We start from the raw sequence: 16,337 nt of genomic DNA, 5'->3' as shown, positions 1-16,337 counted from the left end.
TGCCAAGGGTAAGTACATGAGGTTTGCTGCATTGTCATCGCTCCTCCATAATCTTTTGGGGAGGGGGAGACCAAAACAAGTAACCACACTATTTTATTATTTAATAATCAACTGTTAAGATGAGGAAAGGAGGGACAGGGCGCCTGGGTGGCTCAGCATTTGAGCATCTGCTTTTGGCTCAGGGTGTAATCCTGGAGTCCCAGGATCGAGTCCCACATCAGGATCCTTGTATGGAACCTGTTTCTCCCTCTGCCTGTGTCTCTGCCTCTCTCTCTCTCTCTCTCTCTCTCTCTCATCATGAATAAATAAATAAAATCTTTAAAAAGAAAAAAGAAAAAAGGACGAGGAAAGGAAGACATCTCTTGTAAGAACCCACAGCCAATGCGACTGGACAGGGAAATCCTGGTAATGAAGAAGTCAGCACACGCACTTGTGTCTACTGTGTCCAAGCAGTCTGTCTCACAAGAGAAAACCTGCTTGATTTATTTAATGTGGCCCACTCTGTTCTGAGGAATAAGAGCTCGCTATCCTTGGGAGAACTGGGTGGAAGATTTCTGCAAAAAATGATAGATGACTAAATGTAGCACCACGTGCTAGTTACAACAGCAAACTGGGTTTGTTTAAAAGTTTAATCTTAATAATGTATCTTAGTGAAAACCATAAAAAAAAAACACTGTTAAAAATATGTTACCTAAATAGGCAAAACAAGAACTAAAAGGATAAGTTATATATACAACACACACACACACACACATATATATATATTTACAGTTGTGTATACACACGTGTCACATATATTACTCTCTCTATACATATGTATAAATAAATGTCAGTAGTGGTTATCCTTTGGTATTAGAACTATGGGCGATTTTTATTTTCTTCAATTCATCTTTTTATACTTTTTTTTTTTTTTTTACTTTACAACAAGAACATCTATTACTTTTATAATGGAAGGGAACATGCCAGTTTTTTAACACATACTTAATACAGGGTTTACATTTATTACATTTTAAGTGATACCGTGGAGAGAAAATCATTTAAAGAATATCTTTCCACTTAAATGTGAAGTTCTAGCATGGGTAATACTGGTGAGTTCTGATTTGACAGTTACTTACTCGGGCAATGCAGTAATCCTTAGGATTTTCTTTCTCTAGACCATATTTCTCTAACGCTTCAGCCACAGCAAAGTCTGCAGGATCTGTGGTAGACAGCAGGATTGTCTTGTAGGGAATATTTGGTTTTAAACTATCGGCATAAATTCTTAATGTTCCACCTGAAAAAAAAATTTTGACATCTTTGAGTCCTACTTTATTTTATTCCAGCAAAAAGATAGCTAACATTTATGATCACTTAAAAAAGGGCACCTAAGCTGCAGTTGCAAGGACCGTGAAGATGGAACCTGGGCAATAATTCGATACTCGTGTCCTGTTAGACAACATACATTTACTACATTTATAGTCACTTGTTGATCTAACAACACTTTGCTACAGTGACTAATCCTGTATGACAAAGACTGGTTCTGTCCTCTCCTTAAGCCCACGTCGTTTTTATAATGATGAGCAGACTTTCACTATGGGTAAAGGATGAGTAAGGGACTCCAGAGTGTTTTGATAGGGCTGCCTGTCAACACATTTAGCACGTACAAACACTGACACCGGCTGAGGGCCCCAGTGTTCCAAAGCTGAGGACGCAACGACACACAGGTCAGAGTCCCTGCCAGCCAACAGCTTACCCTGTAGTTGTGGGGGGCAGGAGGAAAAGACCGACAAGCAAACAGTTAAGACAGTGATACAGGAGGCAGGGTCAACAACCCCAGGGCAAGGCCAGTTTTAAAGTACACGTTCTAGTCCACCAAGATGCATTACCTTCTGATTTAATTATACCCTACTTCCAAATGCATATTTGAACTAATTTATAAGAAAAACATATGTACAAGAGAATGAGTAAAAACAATTCTGTAGACTTGGGTAATATCTGTGTGCTTTAATTAGACAACCAAAGAGCAAACCAGACCACCAGATTTGAGAGTTGAAGAAATGGACTTGTATCCTCACCTACAGGGTTACAAAAAAAAAAATGCAAATACTCAGAAATTTAATTTTTCTAAAAAATGTTGCATCTGCCAAAAGCCGAGACAAGTACTTTGCAATCCCAAAGTTACAGACCACTGCAGATGAAAGAGTATTTGGTCTGAAAAAATTTAAGGTCAGGGTTAACCAGAAAATCATTTAAAAAGTCGGTATGGTTCCTAGAGATAATATAATCTTAAGTAGCACTTCTTCTAAAGGACACATCATGATGAGGAAGCTGTAAAATTCATACTCATGTAGCCGAATGAACTCGCCATTGAATGGAATTACTTGTAGCACCCACTGGAATGTTTCAGAACATCTGTCTAAAACCTGACTTAGTTTTGGTATCAGGAGTGTGAGGCAGTCTAATTCAGAAGGTTTTCAGCTGACAGGCCTACTAACACCCAGTTTGCTGAGGAAGAATACAGAAGCAGCTGACAATTTACAAGCCCTGCTGTGGACTAACCTGGATGTGTATAAATGCACGTTTCGGCTCTACGACTAAGGTAGGTCTGCTGCCCTGTCTGAGGAGGACACACCGAGGCCCGTGCTTCGCCAGGCCCCCAGCTATGGGGTCCCGTCACAGTGCTCTGCTGCCCCCAAAACTGTTCCCGGAACAGTGGAGGGAGGAGGACAGACTCGTAGAGAAGCCTCACGCCGCTGCCAATGTCTCAGGAGGAAACCCAGGGCCGTATCAGGCGGCAGAACACAGTGCTGCAAACCAGTCAGCGGCGATCGCAGGGGGCTCTGGGCCAACTACACTTTGAGGAAATTACAGACTGAATATACCAGAGTGTCAAAAAGGCTTTTTACAAAGTCCAGGGCCCAAGCTTCTTACAAGTTAGGAATCTGATCAGCTGTGCAGTGAGTCAGGTCACAAGAACTTGGGGAACCAATCCCTAGGCTAACCAGACAGGATTACTACAGACGGAGCGATCACTCTCAGAAGGCTCAGCCACGAGTGACCACATCCCCCGTATTTTCTGCCAACAAAACAGCAAAGCTAATAACTATAACATGTTATGACAATATATTTTCTAAATCAATTATTAAGGACAAAGTAGCTGAACTCAATATATTTGACTTCCTTAATATGAACCATAAACATCTATTTTGCTAACAGTATTTAGTTTTTTAGGATTTCCAGGAAGTCTATATAGAAAAATGTTCCTTCTGCTCCCAACTATCCCTTTAACCTCTACTTCTTGGATGTTCTGCTAGTCTTCCTCCTAATTATTGGAAAGGTGTTTTTTGTTTTTTGTTTTTTTCTGTTGTCTTTGCCTACCCCTCTTAATAGTCACCTTGCTTAAATTTTTCTATTACCTGCATACTTTCTACCAAAAAGAATCTCACTCATGCCCAGTGATGCCTGCCTGGCAACCACAGATTACTCCCAAATCTCTCTCTGACACTCCTGACCAGAACCTGGTCTAGAGCCACTGAACTACCAACCCAGAACATCCCCCAGATCACACCAGCACCTCAAGGAAACCTGTATTCCATTCCCATACATTCTCTCATTGCAGTCCATCAACATCCATCCAACTGGAAATGGGTCTTCTCCAGAATGCCCCCCTCCCAAGACAAATCTAGTCTGTACCAGGTCCTGAGAACTCCACTTCTTAGATACATTGCTTCTCTCTTACCAGCCTGTTGCCAGGGGCTGCACTGAGACACATCCCTCAGCATATGCCCACTTCCAAATGCAATTTCGTCAGATCCATCCTCTACTGTTCCCACAGAAACCACTCCAGATCTGGAACTTAGGCTAAATTAAATGCTTTCTGAATCCCCACCTAAAATATATTTGTAAGTTATTTTGAATCTTTCACCAAACAAGACAGGATATATATAAACAGATTATCACCTGGACCTCATGTTACATTATTTATCCAACTAATAAGTATCTCACTCTTCCTGCTATTTTGAATCACTGAGGCTACAGCTCTCAAGAAACATGTAACTAAGACTCCCTTATAAAGGTGCAGAGGTAAACAAAGTAAACACAAGACAGCAAGAGTGGCAAACCTTTGAGGCCAGCTTCTACCACGGCTAGTGGCTGCGGGGAACATGACATTGATACAGCACCCTAAGTTCTGAAGACATGGAATCACAGCAGTTTTTGTCAAGTGACCAAGCATATCAGGACCATGGTCCACAGACAAATTCGCGAATGAAGACAGGAGACTTACTAATGAAAAACAATGCTGTTCCCATGAACGTAATACGAGTGTCAACACAGCCTTCCCACACAGATCTGACCTGCTGCCACATACGTATATTGGGCAATGTTACAAAAATGCTGGGTAGGGAGTATAACCCTTCGACTCAGGCTTGGATTCAAGAGAAGGGGTCCACAGTTAGAAAAGCGCTGCCAGTCTCATCATTCAAAACCTTAAAGCTAGTAAGTGAGCTGACAGGCGTACGTACAGGATGCAACACAAGACGAGCAGTTCTGGAGTACGCAAGTGTAATGTTATAGAAGAACTACAGAGAGAATGGGTCACATTAGGTCAGACATTTTTGGAAAAGGCTGGCTCACTGATCTAGTCTTCCAACAGAAGGCTCTTTTTGAAACTCAAAGTGATTATGCTATCATTTTTTAACAAGCAAAACTAGTAAGTTTATAACAAGTATTTTCTTGGATAAATATAATTACAGGTTAATTACAAATAAAATTTTATGTCAAATAGCTAAACAGCTAAAAATACACAAATCCAATTTATAACTAAAATAATAGTCATTTATTTTAACTCTCTTTATAATCTCTATTTCCCTCAGAAATACAGAGTAATCTCCAGTGTATGTGTAGGTGGGAAAGACAAGATAGCAGAAAGTATATAGCACGCTGTCATTTGATTAAAGGGGCTGACCAGGGACAAAAGCTGAATTTCTCTGAATATACCTTATTTTGTAGATTGGACTTGGGAACAAATAAGTACATTAAATTTTTAAGATGCAAAATAAAACAAACCTAAGTATAAATCAATATGAATATGTAACTACACAGGCATCAATTCTGTGACTTCAAAACACAGTAACGTGACAGTATATCCTTATGAGATTTACTCACAGAGAAGTTTCCCAAAAAGATTAAAATTTTTTCAGCATCATGTTGCTAATCATAGCAGTATTTTTATTTTGGTATCGCTATTTATCATAGGGAAAAGCAAATAATTATATTACTGGTGTTCAGTGGAAAGAATTTTTATCATGAGAAAAGATACTCAGATTTTCTGAAATCATAGTAGAAAAAAAAAGTATTAAAACTCTGTCCACTAAATAGAATTAAAAGCAAACACTGACCAGTAACACAGGACACTCCTGGCAACCAAAGAATATATCCCACCAAACAGAACAAGGACTCCTTAGAGAAACAGTCACGCCCTAGAGCCTGGGGTGGGAAATGCACTCGGGAGCCTGGATGTCCAGTCACACAGGGAGACTCCCCAAGACCACCGGGACATGCAGAAGCCTCAGGTGCCAGGTGGAAGGGATCCTCACTGACTCCAAGTGACAGATCAAGAATCAGTAAGGAGATAACTGCAACAGACAGAACAATACTGAGAAGTTTAACTCCATGAGTGCATGAAAACATCTCACAAACTACTGCTCGCCTGCGGATGCTAGTGAGGTAAGTGTTTCTGCCACATCCCACCCCCCCACCACCACCACACACCGCCCCAAACCTAAAACCTAAACCTGCCTCTTCACCTAATGGAGGAAACAGAGAAAGCAAGAAGAAAAGATGGTGAACTACCGGATGCTGTCAGCAAAATCTACAAGACAAACAACTGAGGTTTTCTAAACAAACCCCCAAATGCACAAACTGAAAGGTGAAATGAGAGACAGGGACTGCAGGCAGGTCCTACTCGGACCCTGACCAGAGAATTATCTGAGGCAGCTGGGAACACATGAACAGTGACAAGACATCTGATGATGGGAAGGAATTAGCATCAATTCTTTTGTATATCATAATGGTACTATGGTTTCTTCTGTTCTTATTTTTTAAAAATCCTTACCTTTAGGAAAATATACTGAAATATAAGATGAAATATGGGATTTGCTTCAAAATAGTACAGTTTGGGAACAGGACAATAGGAGAAGATGGGACATGAGCTGTCAGTTATGGAAGCAGGGTAATAAGACACAGTAATTCATTGTATCTTTCTCTTCTTTCATAGATATTTTCCAGAAAGCAAAAATTAGGGGGAAAAAGAGCCCCACTGGGGGAAACCATGTCACTAAACAAATCTCTACGTATTGAAGGCACACTAGTGGGGCAGCAGCCACACAGGGTCCAGTGCCCAGTGGAGGAGGCCTGGTGTGGGTACCTGAGTCAGGCCGCCCGTCCGAGCTGCGGAATTCCTGCATCCTCCTCTCCAGTTTCTGCTGCCTGCGACGCTTCATCACCACCTCTGGGTTCGAAATTGTTCGGGTAAAGCTGGTCTCAGGCATGTCTTTGTAGACCTCAGCAGCCAGTCGGGAATTCTCACTGGGAGAAAACAAAGCACAACATTTTCTAGCTATTACGGGAGCAAGAATGGCACCAAACTCGGACAAATGGCCTGGGCAGGTGTCCCTGGGCCCTAGCCATCACACACTGCAGCAGATAGGTGACCATGTGCTGACCAGCATCGCAGACACAAAATGAAGTTCCTCACAAAACATGCAACACACTAAACTCAATGGAAATTTATCATTAAAATATCAGTGAGTTCCTGTCAATTATTGTGGATTCACTAACGAGGCTAAAAGAAAAATGGGTAAGTTATACTTGGTCAGGAATTTGCACCAGTGTTTTCCTAAAATAGACCCAATGAGTGATAAAACATTCCAACCACAAGAAATAAAGGACTGGATTTACTTTTATTTAGTAAAAATCCTCATAAAATTATAGTAAATCTTGAACTCAAACCACATGATTTTTAACAACTAAAAGATTTACTAACATTCACTTTCTTGAAGCTAAATTTTCAAAAGGAAACATTCCAGCAGTTCCTCTGATAAGGAATCAACTGTAGAGAATGAGGACTTGAAGACTATGTATTAAAAAAAGGTTGATGGCTAAATTTTGATGAATACACTTTAAAGATGTCATTTTTAATCATAAAAATAATTTAATTAAAAACTAATCAACCATTGGGGCGCCTGGGCAGCTCAGTGGGCTGAGCATCCGACTCTTGGTTTCAGCTCAGATCATGATCTCAGGATCATGAGATCAAGCCCTGCATCAGCTCTGTACTCCGCACTCTCTGTGCCCCTCTCTGCCCCTCCCCCGACCACCAGCTCACTCTAACAAAAAAAAAAAAAAAAAAAAATCAAGCTTTGAATCAACAGAATTGAACAACTTAACTCATTTTAAGTAGCTAATTTTCTAAACACAAACAACATACCACCCCATAAACTAAAAGTCGATAAATAGGACAAATCATAGCCTAAGTTTCAAACTCTCCTTTTCTTCAATATTTTTCATGTATAAGCAATATACTCATACAAGTTCTGCCTATTGTTTATGCTAAATAGAGCATTACTATGTAATACTATACTCAAGAGTTTATACTCATTACACAGCCATCACTGCCTGACAGATTAGTACCTTAAACTCACTTCAATGCCATCCAAAATGGGCTTGAGTCCACTCTAAAGTAACCATCATTAACTAACAAATGGTTAATAGTCCTGAATACATACACTTAGTATTAATCATACAATAAAGAAAGACTTGAAGAAGTCACAACCACAGAATATAAATGGTTAGTCAATGTGCAGAAAGACATCTATCTTAATGATAAAATACATTCAGGTTATTGGATGTGGGGAAGAGACAGTGTGTGACAATTGTCAGGGTCCGAGGACGTGAGGAAGCTGGTGGGCTCTGGAAATATGCCCAGGCTGCCCCCAAGCTTTCCTTCCAGAGTGCTCCCAGAGTTGAAAAGCAAGGAGTATTACTTATAATACCAAAAACCTGTGAACCACCTACAAGTACAAAAAAGAGGTCAGTGAAATAAATTTTGAAAAAACTATGAGAGACTACATAATCATTTAAATCGTTTTATACTTTTATGAAAATAAATACGTGTGAATATATATATGCATTTATGGGATATAGAATGGAAAAACATTATGTGGAAAGCCTATGGGTATGTTTTAAAACTCTACATAAACATATGAAGTATATGTGTAGTATATATTTGTGTATCAGAAACAAACTATGGTTCTCTTTGAGCTCATGTGGTAACAGGTGACTCCTCCTCTCTTTCTGACAAATCTGCATAAGTTCTGACTTTCTAAAATGAACGTCTGTTACTTCAGCAACAGAAAAACACTGAGGACACTGTGCTGCACTCACCACCACGGCAAGGGGGCCCAAGCTGAGCGCTGACACACGGCTGCCCCATGAACAGAATGACCCATGTGAAATGGGCAGGACTATACCAACACCTCCCCCTGAGGGGAAAGGTCAGTTTCCTCTGCTGTCTCTTTCCTGCTATAATCAAAATGCAGTGATTTCCCTTATTCCCTCAGCTCTGAGGTCAGAAGCCGAAAGACCCTCAGACAGGTCAGTACAACTTGATGGGCCTGGGTCACCTCATGGTGCACCTGAGCCTTACTGCCCTCACTGGTTCTGCCAAGCTCTGCAGAGCATTCAGTGTATTTAGGGTCTGGAAGAAAACACTGTAGCCTGAAGGTCCAAACAACCAGAAAGGAGAGGTCAGACAAAAATAAAACACTGACAGCAAGGGTCTGCTCAGAAACAACACTGTACAGCTCATTGCTTATGTGGGATTAGCAAACCCATGAGACAGGATGGCCGGCCATAATCTCCACTGAGCCGAGACCCTCCACCTTCTACACACAGAAGAGACAGAGGATACGGAAATTAACTTCGTAACAGATGTTCATCCTTCTCACAGTTTGGTGATTTAATGAGGTCTGCTACATTAAAAACAGTCAGCTTATTAAAGCAAAAAGAAAGAGAAATATTACCAGAATTACTTACATGTCATCCCCTTGGAAAGGCCTATCATCCTTATCAGACGCCTGCCTCACTGCCTCTTTTTCTCTCTTCTTTTTCTCCTTCTTTTCTTTCTTGGAAAGAGTTCTCTTGAAGTTCTGGATAACACCTTCTTTCTCCTGCTTTTCGGGTCCATTGCTCTGAGCCTTCTGATAAAAGTACCATCATCATTATGGCGGCTGTTATACAGAATCACAGGAAGCTCTATACGGCCTAGCTAACTTCACATGACTGCTACACCCAGCTACTGGCACAGGGAAGGGCCCAGGGGATGGGAATGTCCTTCACCTTGACTGGGCTGACAGTTACAGGCATGTATTTAGCAAAACATAATAGATTATACATTCAAGATCTGTGCACTTCACCATGTGTGTAGTTTATCTCAGTTCCAAACTAATACGTAAGTAAGCAAACACAAAACCAACCCCAGTAAAAAAAACCTGGGGCAAGAATCACGAAATCCGATTTTCAATAAATAAAAATCCAAGTAATTTATATATAGTTACTTTTTAAAAAGGAGCCTAATCAAACATGGAAATAACTGGTGTGCCTGGGTGTCTGAATCAGTTAAGCAGGGGACTCTTGATTTCGGTTCAGGTCAAGGTCTTGGGGTCATGGGCCTGAGCCCTGTATCGGGCTCCACACTCAGTGCAGAGTCTGTTTGTCCTTCTCTTTCTCCCTCTGCCCCTCTCTCTACTCTCTAATAAATAATATCTTAAAAAAAAAAAAAAAAGGAAGTAACTGTTTAAATCATTATCTACTTTATAGACGTTTCTCTAGCTTCAAAGGAAATGGTAGGTATAGCTATAAGAAATAAGCTTTTTTGAAACAAAATTGTAAGTACTGTCTGTGCAAAACTTCTTTTCCACATTTTGTTTATCTGCTTGGTTATTCTTAATTTACAACATGGCCTACTAGCAGATAACACAGAGACAATTTTTGGTATGTATAACTAATAGGTTGGTAAAAAAAAAAAATCAAGAAAAATATGAAAGAGTGGTTACTGTATTGGGAAATAAACTGCCTTCTGTTTTATCTAAGTTAGGATTTCCATTTTCATTGCCGGCCACGTCAGCATTATCCTGACCCTACTAAGAGCTCTAATCCATGTGTATGAGGGTCTCTATCCCACAGCTAGGCACATCAGCTGAAATCATGGTGTAGAAATAAAATAAAACATGGGCCAAAAAAAAAAAGAGATGTCCATTTTTACTTTCTATGTATTTGCTACAAATGCTAAGCCACTAGAAGCACAGTTAACAAGGCCAAGAATACCTTCTGTGTGCCTAACACTCTTCCACATGGAGCACTAAGATCACACAAGCAAAGTGAAGATGTTCTGTTTCCACGAGTGAACAATGGCACTCTTTCCCAGTTGGTTAGGGAAAATAATTAAATACAAGATTTTTTTCAAAATATTCTTGACTTCTGCATTTGCTCTCACTTGTCAATACTGAATTCTAGTGTAAGATGCCATTTGATTTAACACAGAAATTATATTTTCAAGTCTTATCTGTGTTCCATAGTGTCCCACAAAAGAACAGTGGCAGTGAATTCCAGATGCTCAGGCACCTGAGGAAGTTTCAGGATCACTGCATTATGTCAGCCCAGAAAGTCTGCTCATCTCTAACCTTACAGAGTACAGGAAAGGTTTTAAATGTGCCTTATGAAGTTGTGTCCAAAAATTCACAATAAATAGGCTATTAAAGATTTTCCTTTGTGATTCTTATTAAAACATATTTTGACTTCCTAATTTGGTATAAACAAAAACAAAAACAAAACTAACCTGGTCCTGACTACTTGATCATTAAATCTCTTCATAACCAAAGTTACAGTGACGCCTGGGTGGCTTTGTGGTTGAGCGTCTGCCTTCGGCTGAGGGCATAATCCCAGAGTCCCAGGATGGAGTCCTACATCGGGCTTCCCCCAGGAAGCCTGCTTCTCCCTCTGCCTATGTCTCTGCCTCTCCCTCTCTGTGTCTCTCATGAATAAACAAAATCTTAAAAAAAAAAAAAATGTTACTAACTTTGCAAAGGTAGAGCAATATTAGGATTATTCAGTAAACAGGATGAAACAGAAAGAAATAGAACTTTTTATATTTTTTTTCTGGGAGGAAGGTAAAAAAAAGTCATTTAGGAAAAGAGGCAAAAAGGCAAGTTCAGTGAACTCCCAGCACATCAACATCAGTCTCGTGTTCATCCCCGTGGGCCCCGGGACCCCCACCATGAAACGAGGAGGGATCCTACCTTAGGAGCAAGGGCATCGTTCTCATTCTTAAGAACAAATCTGCCCTCTCGATCATCTTTATTCCAATTCAACTGCACAACTAGGGGTTTCTCATCTATATCCAATCTTCTTTCTTCTTCAAATCATGAAACGAAAAGAAATTAAGTCATGGTTATTTAATGGCACTAATACAACACTCTCATATATGTTTAATTTTATAGACATAAAATATTACCACAAGGACTTACTAACAGGCTGAAATGTAACTCAAAATGTTAAGTGAGAATTTTAATTATTTACTATTTTGTTGCTTCTACAATATATACTACCATACACCCAGTGCCAAACACTGACCAGGGATAATGTCCTTAAAACATTTAGAATCCAAACAGGAGAACAGGAGAAATATACACAAACTAGAGAAAAATATATATAGGTCTTTGCTATAAGCCTAATTCTGTAAATCAAATTATCTCATATAGGCAACTGGAAAATAAGAGAACAGCATTCACACAGGAGACCTGTTGACCTGTGTCTGTGTATGGGACAGCTATACCCTTCTTCGTGTCTCTGTGCATCTAATCCCTGTCTCTCAAACTCACCAGGCCCAGCCCTCACAGTGCCTTCCACCATGAAACTACCACCATCCCATCTCTTCATTAGAATAAAGTGCTAGCTTTGGAGTATTCCTTCCCTGCCTGCTAGATATCTAACACACCTCAAAGCACACTGATCAAGAAAGACCCTGCAGTCTACGGAGGGGGCTCCCCAAGGGCTAGGTTCACCCTGACCATCTATTAGAAGCCTATAGTTATTAGCAAAGATTATCCATGTAACTGTATATAGGATGTGCTACAATGGGGGGAGCACACACAGGAGGCAGAGACCAGCGGCAAAGGAAACAGGAGTTAACAGGATAAATTTAAAAGATAAACAAAAGATAAACTTACACAGGCTTTCAGTAAATATATAAACAGTAATGTTAATTTTAAGTATATAGGAATAACAAATTCTAATTTATTATTTTATGAACTGAAAATATGAGAAATGAAAATTAGAGCAATAAGTTAAGGACTGAATGAAGAAATCTGAAATTCCTGCTACAAACCAAAATTACCAAGTTCTTGTTGTTGCAAAATTTGTACTAGATTGAAATCCGTTATAGTATATTTTTTAGAGAACTAATTTTAAGAATAACAAAGTTTAAATTATGAAAGTAAAATAAAAACAAGGGTGAGGTAGCTATTCTAAAGCATGTGAGCCTAACTATTAAAATATAAATACAGTCAAGGTCCTACAAAACTTTATAAATTTAAGTTATCTTTCTGCCTTAGTGGTTCATATAAACATATATACATATATATGTGTGTGTGTGTGTGTGTATATATATATATATATATATATATATATATATATATATATTTTTTTTTTTTTTAACAGCAGACTCCTTTTTATTTTCCCAATTGATTTCACACAAAGGATCCTAATATACAGAAAGGACAAGAGTGGAGTTTCCCTGGTGGTGGAAATGTGGGTTGGGGCCTGGGATTCAGCCCACCAGAGCAAAGCTCTACAAGCACGTGCTGAGGTCCCTGAACACTCACTGAGAAGCACTTTAAATTTTCAGGGAAACAAGTTACCTCTGGCAGAAGCCACAGGAACTGCTAGCTCCAGGAAGCCCCTAGTCCACACCAGACTGCACCACCCCTTCTGCCTTTATCACATCAGTGTCAACCTGAGATTTCCATGGTGCTGTACAAAACAAGCAGCACCGCCCCTAAACTCACAGATAGGAAGCGAGGGCCCCATCTCTAATCTAGGAGCTGGGCAGGGCCCAAGAGGCACACAAACCCATCAGGGATGAAAATGTTAGTTTTCCTTTCCTTTTATGTATACTATTTTGTCAAACATCTATCATGTTGTTAGCGCATAAACACTTACTAACTTGTCTGAATCGAACTACTCAGTAACATGAACTGTTAAGTATGTCCGCTGGCCCAGAGGTGACACCCTGAGGGCTTCATGACCCTTGTTCATGTGTCCTTGTACACGGAGGATGGTCCTTGTGGAAGCCACTCTGCTAAGCACAGACAGAGCCGGACGGTCCTAGCCACTCAGTTCAGGGTTGTGAGCAAGCCCTCCTCCCTTTTCTCTGCACACCTTTATTGTATTTTCACCTCCTTACAAGTAATACGTTTTACTTTTTAATTTAAGGAAATTAAAAGAAAACTTTTCTTTTAAAAATACCAATATCATTCCACTTTCAGATCTCAAATTCCAATCTTCATTTGGTGGTTTTCAAATGATCGAAAAGTGAAAACTCAAAAAGGTGTGAAGAACATTTTATTCTTGATAACCTGGTTATACTGATTTTGAGGTAAAGGAAAAACTCAACTTCAGAAAAACTATCCAGAGTGTATCCTCTGTTGTCAAATCTAGTTTTTGTATTATCGATGTAGTGGGATACCCTCATGACGTTAGCAGTAATAACGAGTGTGGCCCATCTCATATTCTAGCAGGGAAAATGATGTGTGGTCATATACAGATTCCAAACAGTACAAAACTGTTCACCCAATTTCAAATCTACACGGAAAGCTGTAATTATGAAGTCAAGACAAATAAATAACTTATGTTCAAAAAGGATTTGGGGATGGAATTGAACAGGTATTAAAATTTGGTTTGGGCTGTTAATATAATCCTTTATTTGCTTCATTAATTGAGATTTGTATTTTTTTATAGGTGACTTGGTATATCCAACGCACTCATGAAAAAAAATCTTACAAATGTCTACATTTCTAGTCAGTCCAACTTAGAATTGCTATTTGACATAGATCCACAGGATATTTTCAGAAATTTCAAACATTAAAAACAAGTAAAAATTACTAACTACATAAGACAGTTTCCTCCCCTAATTATTCCCAAAGAATAATAAAAACATACTGTCTCACATTAAAAAATACGCGTTTTTTAAGACTGATGACATAGTATTTAACTGGGTTAAAGTTAATTGTAACATCACAATCTACATATAAAAGTTATGTGAACTATTCTTCCCAAAGCAAGTGGCATACCGTATGCCTCAGCAGTGTGTACACGACACCTAGGTCTGTTGGCTAATTTTAACGAAGAAATGTCACCACCTTCTTGCTGAAGAAACCAAACTGTGTAAAACTGACATTATTCATTCTAACTTCCCACAGCGTATGTGCTGGGATCTCACAAGAACACTTCCCAGACCCGCAAATGCTCTGCCCGCCTGCCATGTGCCCCCCAGCCCTTCTAAAAAGAGAAGGACCCTCGGGAGAGCAGTGCTATCACTGCACTGCCCTCTGGACAAATGGGCGTTTTGGGAGCTATCTACACAAGTGGGGACGCACGGACCTCCACTGACGTGCACTTCGTAGAGGGAGTACTTGGGGGACGACAGCATCCGCATGTCAGGCCGGAATTTCTCTGCCAGTGTCTCGATCACATCTTGAGTGGTGGCAGTACTAGAGACCCGAATACATTTTGTTGCAAAGTTTCCAGCAGCTTTATCTTGAAAATAAAATCTCATCACTCCATGGAACTCCAAATCCTAAAAGAAAACAAAAAGACAGATTTTTGGAAAAATAACATTCTAAAAAGATTCACTTATTACAACAATAATAAATGAAAAAGAGCTATCGATCACTTTAAAAAAATGTTTCATTACCATAAACATCTGAGATGGAAACTGAGAGACATGGCTTTTGAGTCCTCAAATTTAATTATGTGACTGGGGACAAATTATTTATAGCTTTTGCCTTACTCATCTCACATCCAAGACAATGGCTGCAGAGTAGCTGATGTTAGTAACAGCTAATTTTAATGAGTCTCCAGCAAGTACCAGGCACACCTTGACATGCTAAATTTTACTATGTACTCATAATGGCCCAGTTAAGTAGATTTATTACTAAATCCTATTTTCAAGATTTGGTCATTAAATCACAAAGTTTAAGTACGTCGCTCAGGTAGTTATGTGGCAAATCCAGAGTTAAAACCCAGACCCACTGGTCCCCAAAGTCCACACCTACAGGTCCCTGAGGTCCTACCCAGCCCTGAGATCATAAAGCCTCAATGAAGAGACTACTCTAGAACCACAGGGCCAGCATTAGCCCAGATCTATCATGAATGTGAATAAATGGAAACTCTTAACTTTTGCAGAATATAATGGTAGCTGATTTTAATATGAACTACTTGCCCAAAATCAATGAACACAACTTAGACTTTTCTCACAGCCTTATTTCTACAGAAAAATACAATGGTCTTACAAGCAAAGACAGACTGAAGCCCATGAAACTATGGGACGCTCTTTCCTGTTATTTCCTTGTGTCCCTGTTTCATTATCAGAATGCAGTCAGTAGGGTGAAAGTTGCATGAGCTTCCAGGCCTTCTGCTACAACCATAACTCAGTGGTCCATATTCCACAGGATGAACCACTGCATCAGAGAGAACCTGGTTCTTGTTTGGTGGGTTACACCTTCCCTTGGGGTGTCAGGGGGAAAGGTCGGGAGCTCCTTTGTACCCTCTTACTTCCCAGAACACAAAAAAGCACAGCTCTCGAGATTCCCAGGAGCATTTCTAACTACTTGGCCACCCTCACTGCCCCTAGCACTACCAAAGGCCACTGGCTCATCGGTTCTCCCCTCTTCTCACCCTCCATGCTAGCACATCAAATCTATTCCATCTTCAATATACACCTAGAATCCATCCAAATTTGTGTTAAAAGTTAAGTGAGAAAATGTCAGTCCTTAGCTTTACTCCAGATGATGGCTTTTTCTCTATGGGCTCAAAGGCCATCACAGATAAGCTTTTCTCTAATCTATTAAAGAATCTAATCTTTTCTTCCCAATCTATTTGTTTAGTCTTCGCTAACAATTATAACCTAATAATTATAATAGTTATGGGATATTAGAATTTGGGTAACTGCATAAGCTATATAAAATTAAAATAGAAAATGAGACAAGACATTTCTAGCCCCAAAGCTTTACTGTGTTTGC

The 16,337-nt window shown here is 39.7% G+C and overlaps 1 protein-coding gene across 11 annotated transcripts in view; it reads right to left on the bottom strand.

Moving 5' to 3' along the window:
- Nucleotides 1–16,337, bottom strand: part of AFDN (afadin, adherens junction formation factor) — a 137,251-nt gene that overhangs the window by 84,788 nt on the left and 36,126 nt on the right. For 5 of the 11 annotated variants that reach the window (XM_055309919.1, XM_055309922.1, XM_055309916.1 and 2 more), the window contains exons 2-6: nt 14,698–14,893; nt 11,337–11,452; nt 9,076–9,239; nt 6,407–6,567; nt 1,116–1,273 (exon numbers count right to left, since the gene is read on the bottom strand). In XM_055309919.1, coding sequence (XP_055165894.1) covers nt 1,116–1,273; nt 6,407–6,567; nt 9,076–9,239; nt 11,337–11,452; nt 14,698–14,893 — 795 coding nt within the window. The remainder of the gene's footprint in view (nt 1–1,115; nt 1,274–6,406; nt 6,568–9,075; nt 9,240–11,336; nt 11,453–14,697; nt 14,894–16,337) is intronic. The other 6 variants (XM_055309923.1, XM_055309917.1, XM_055309921.1 and 3 more) reach the window with 3 other exon arrangements.

The sequence above is a fragment of the Nyctereutes procyonoides genome, unplaced genomic scaffold, assembly GCF_905146905.1.
Source record: "Nyctereutes procyonoides isolate TBG_1078 unplaced genomic scaffold, NYPRO_anot_genome, whole genome shotgun sequence".
Taxonomy (NCBI): Eukaryota; Metazoa; Chordata; class Mammalia; order Carnivora; family Canidae; genus Nyctereutes; species Nyctereutes procyonoides.
Note: the sequence above shows the minus strand (reverse complement) of the source record. Positions and strands in the feature narration are given on the sequence as shown.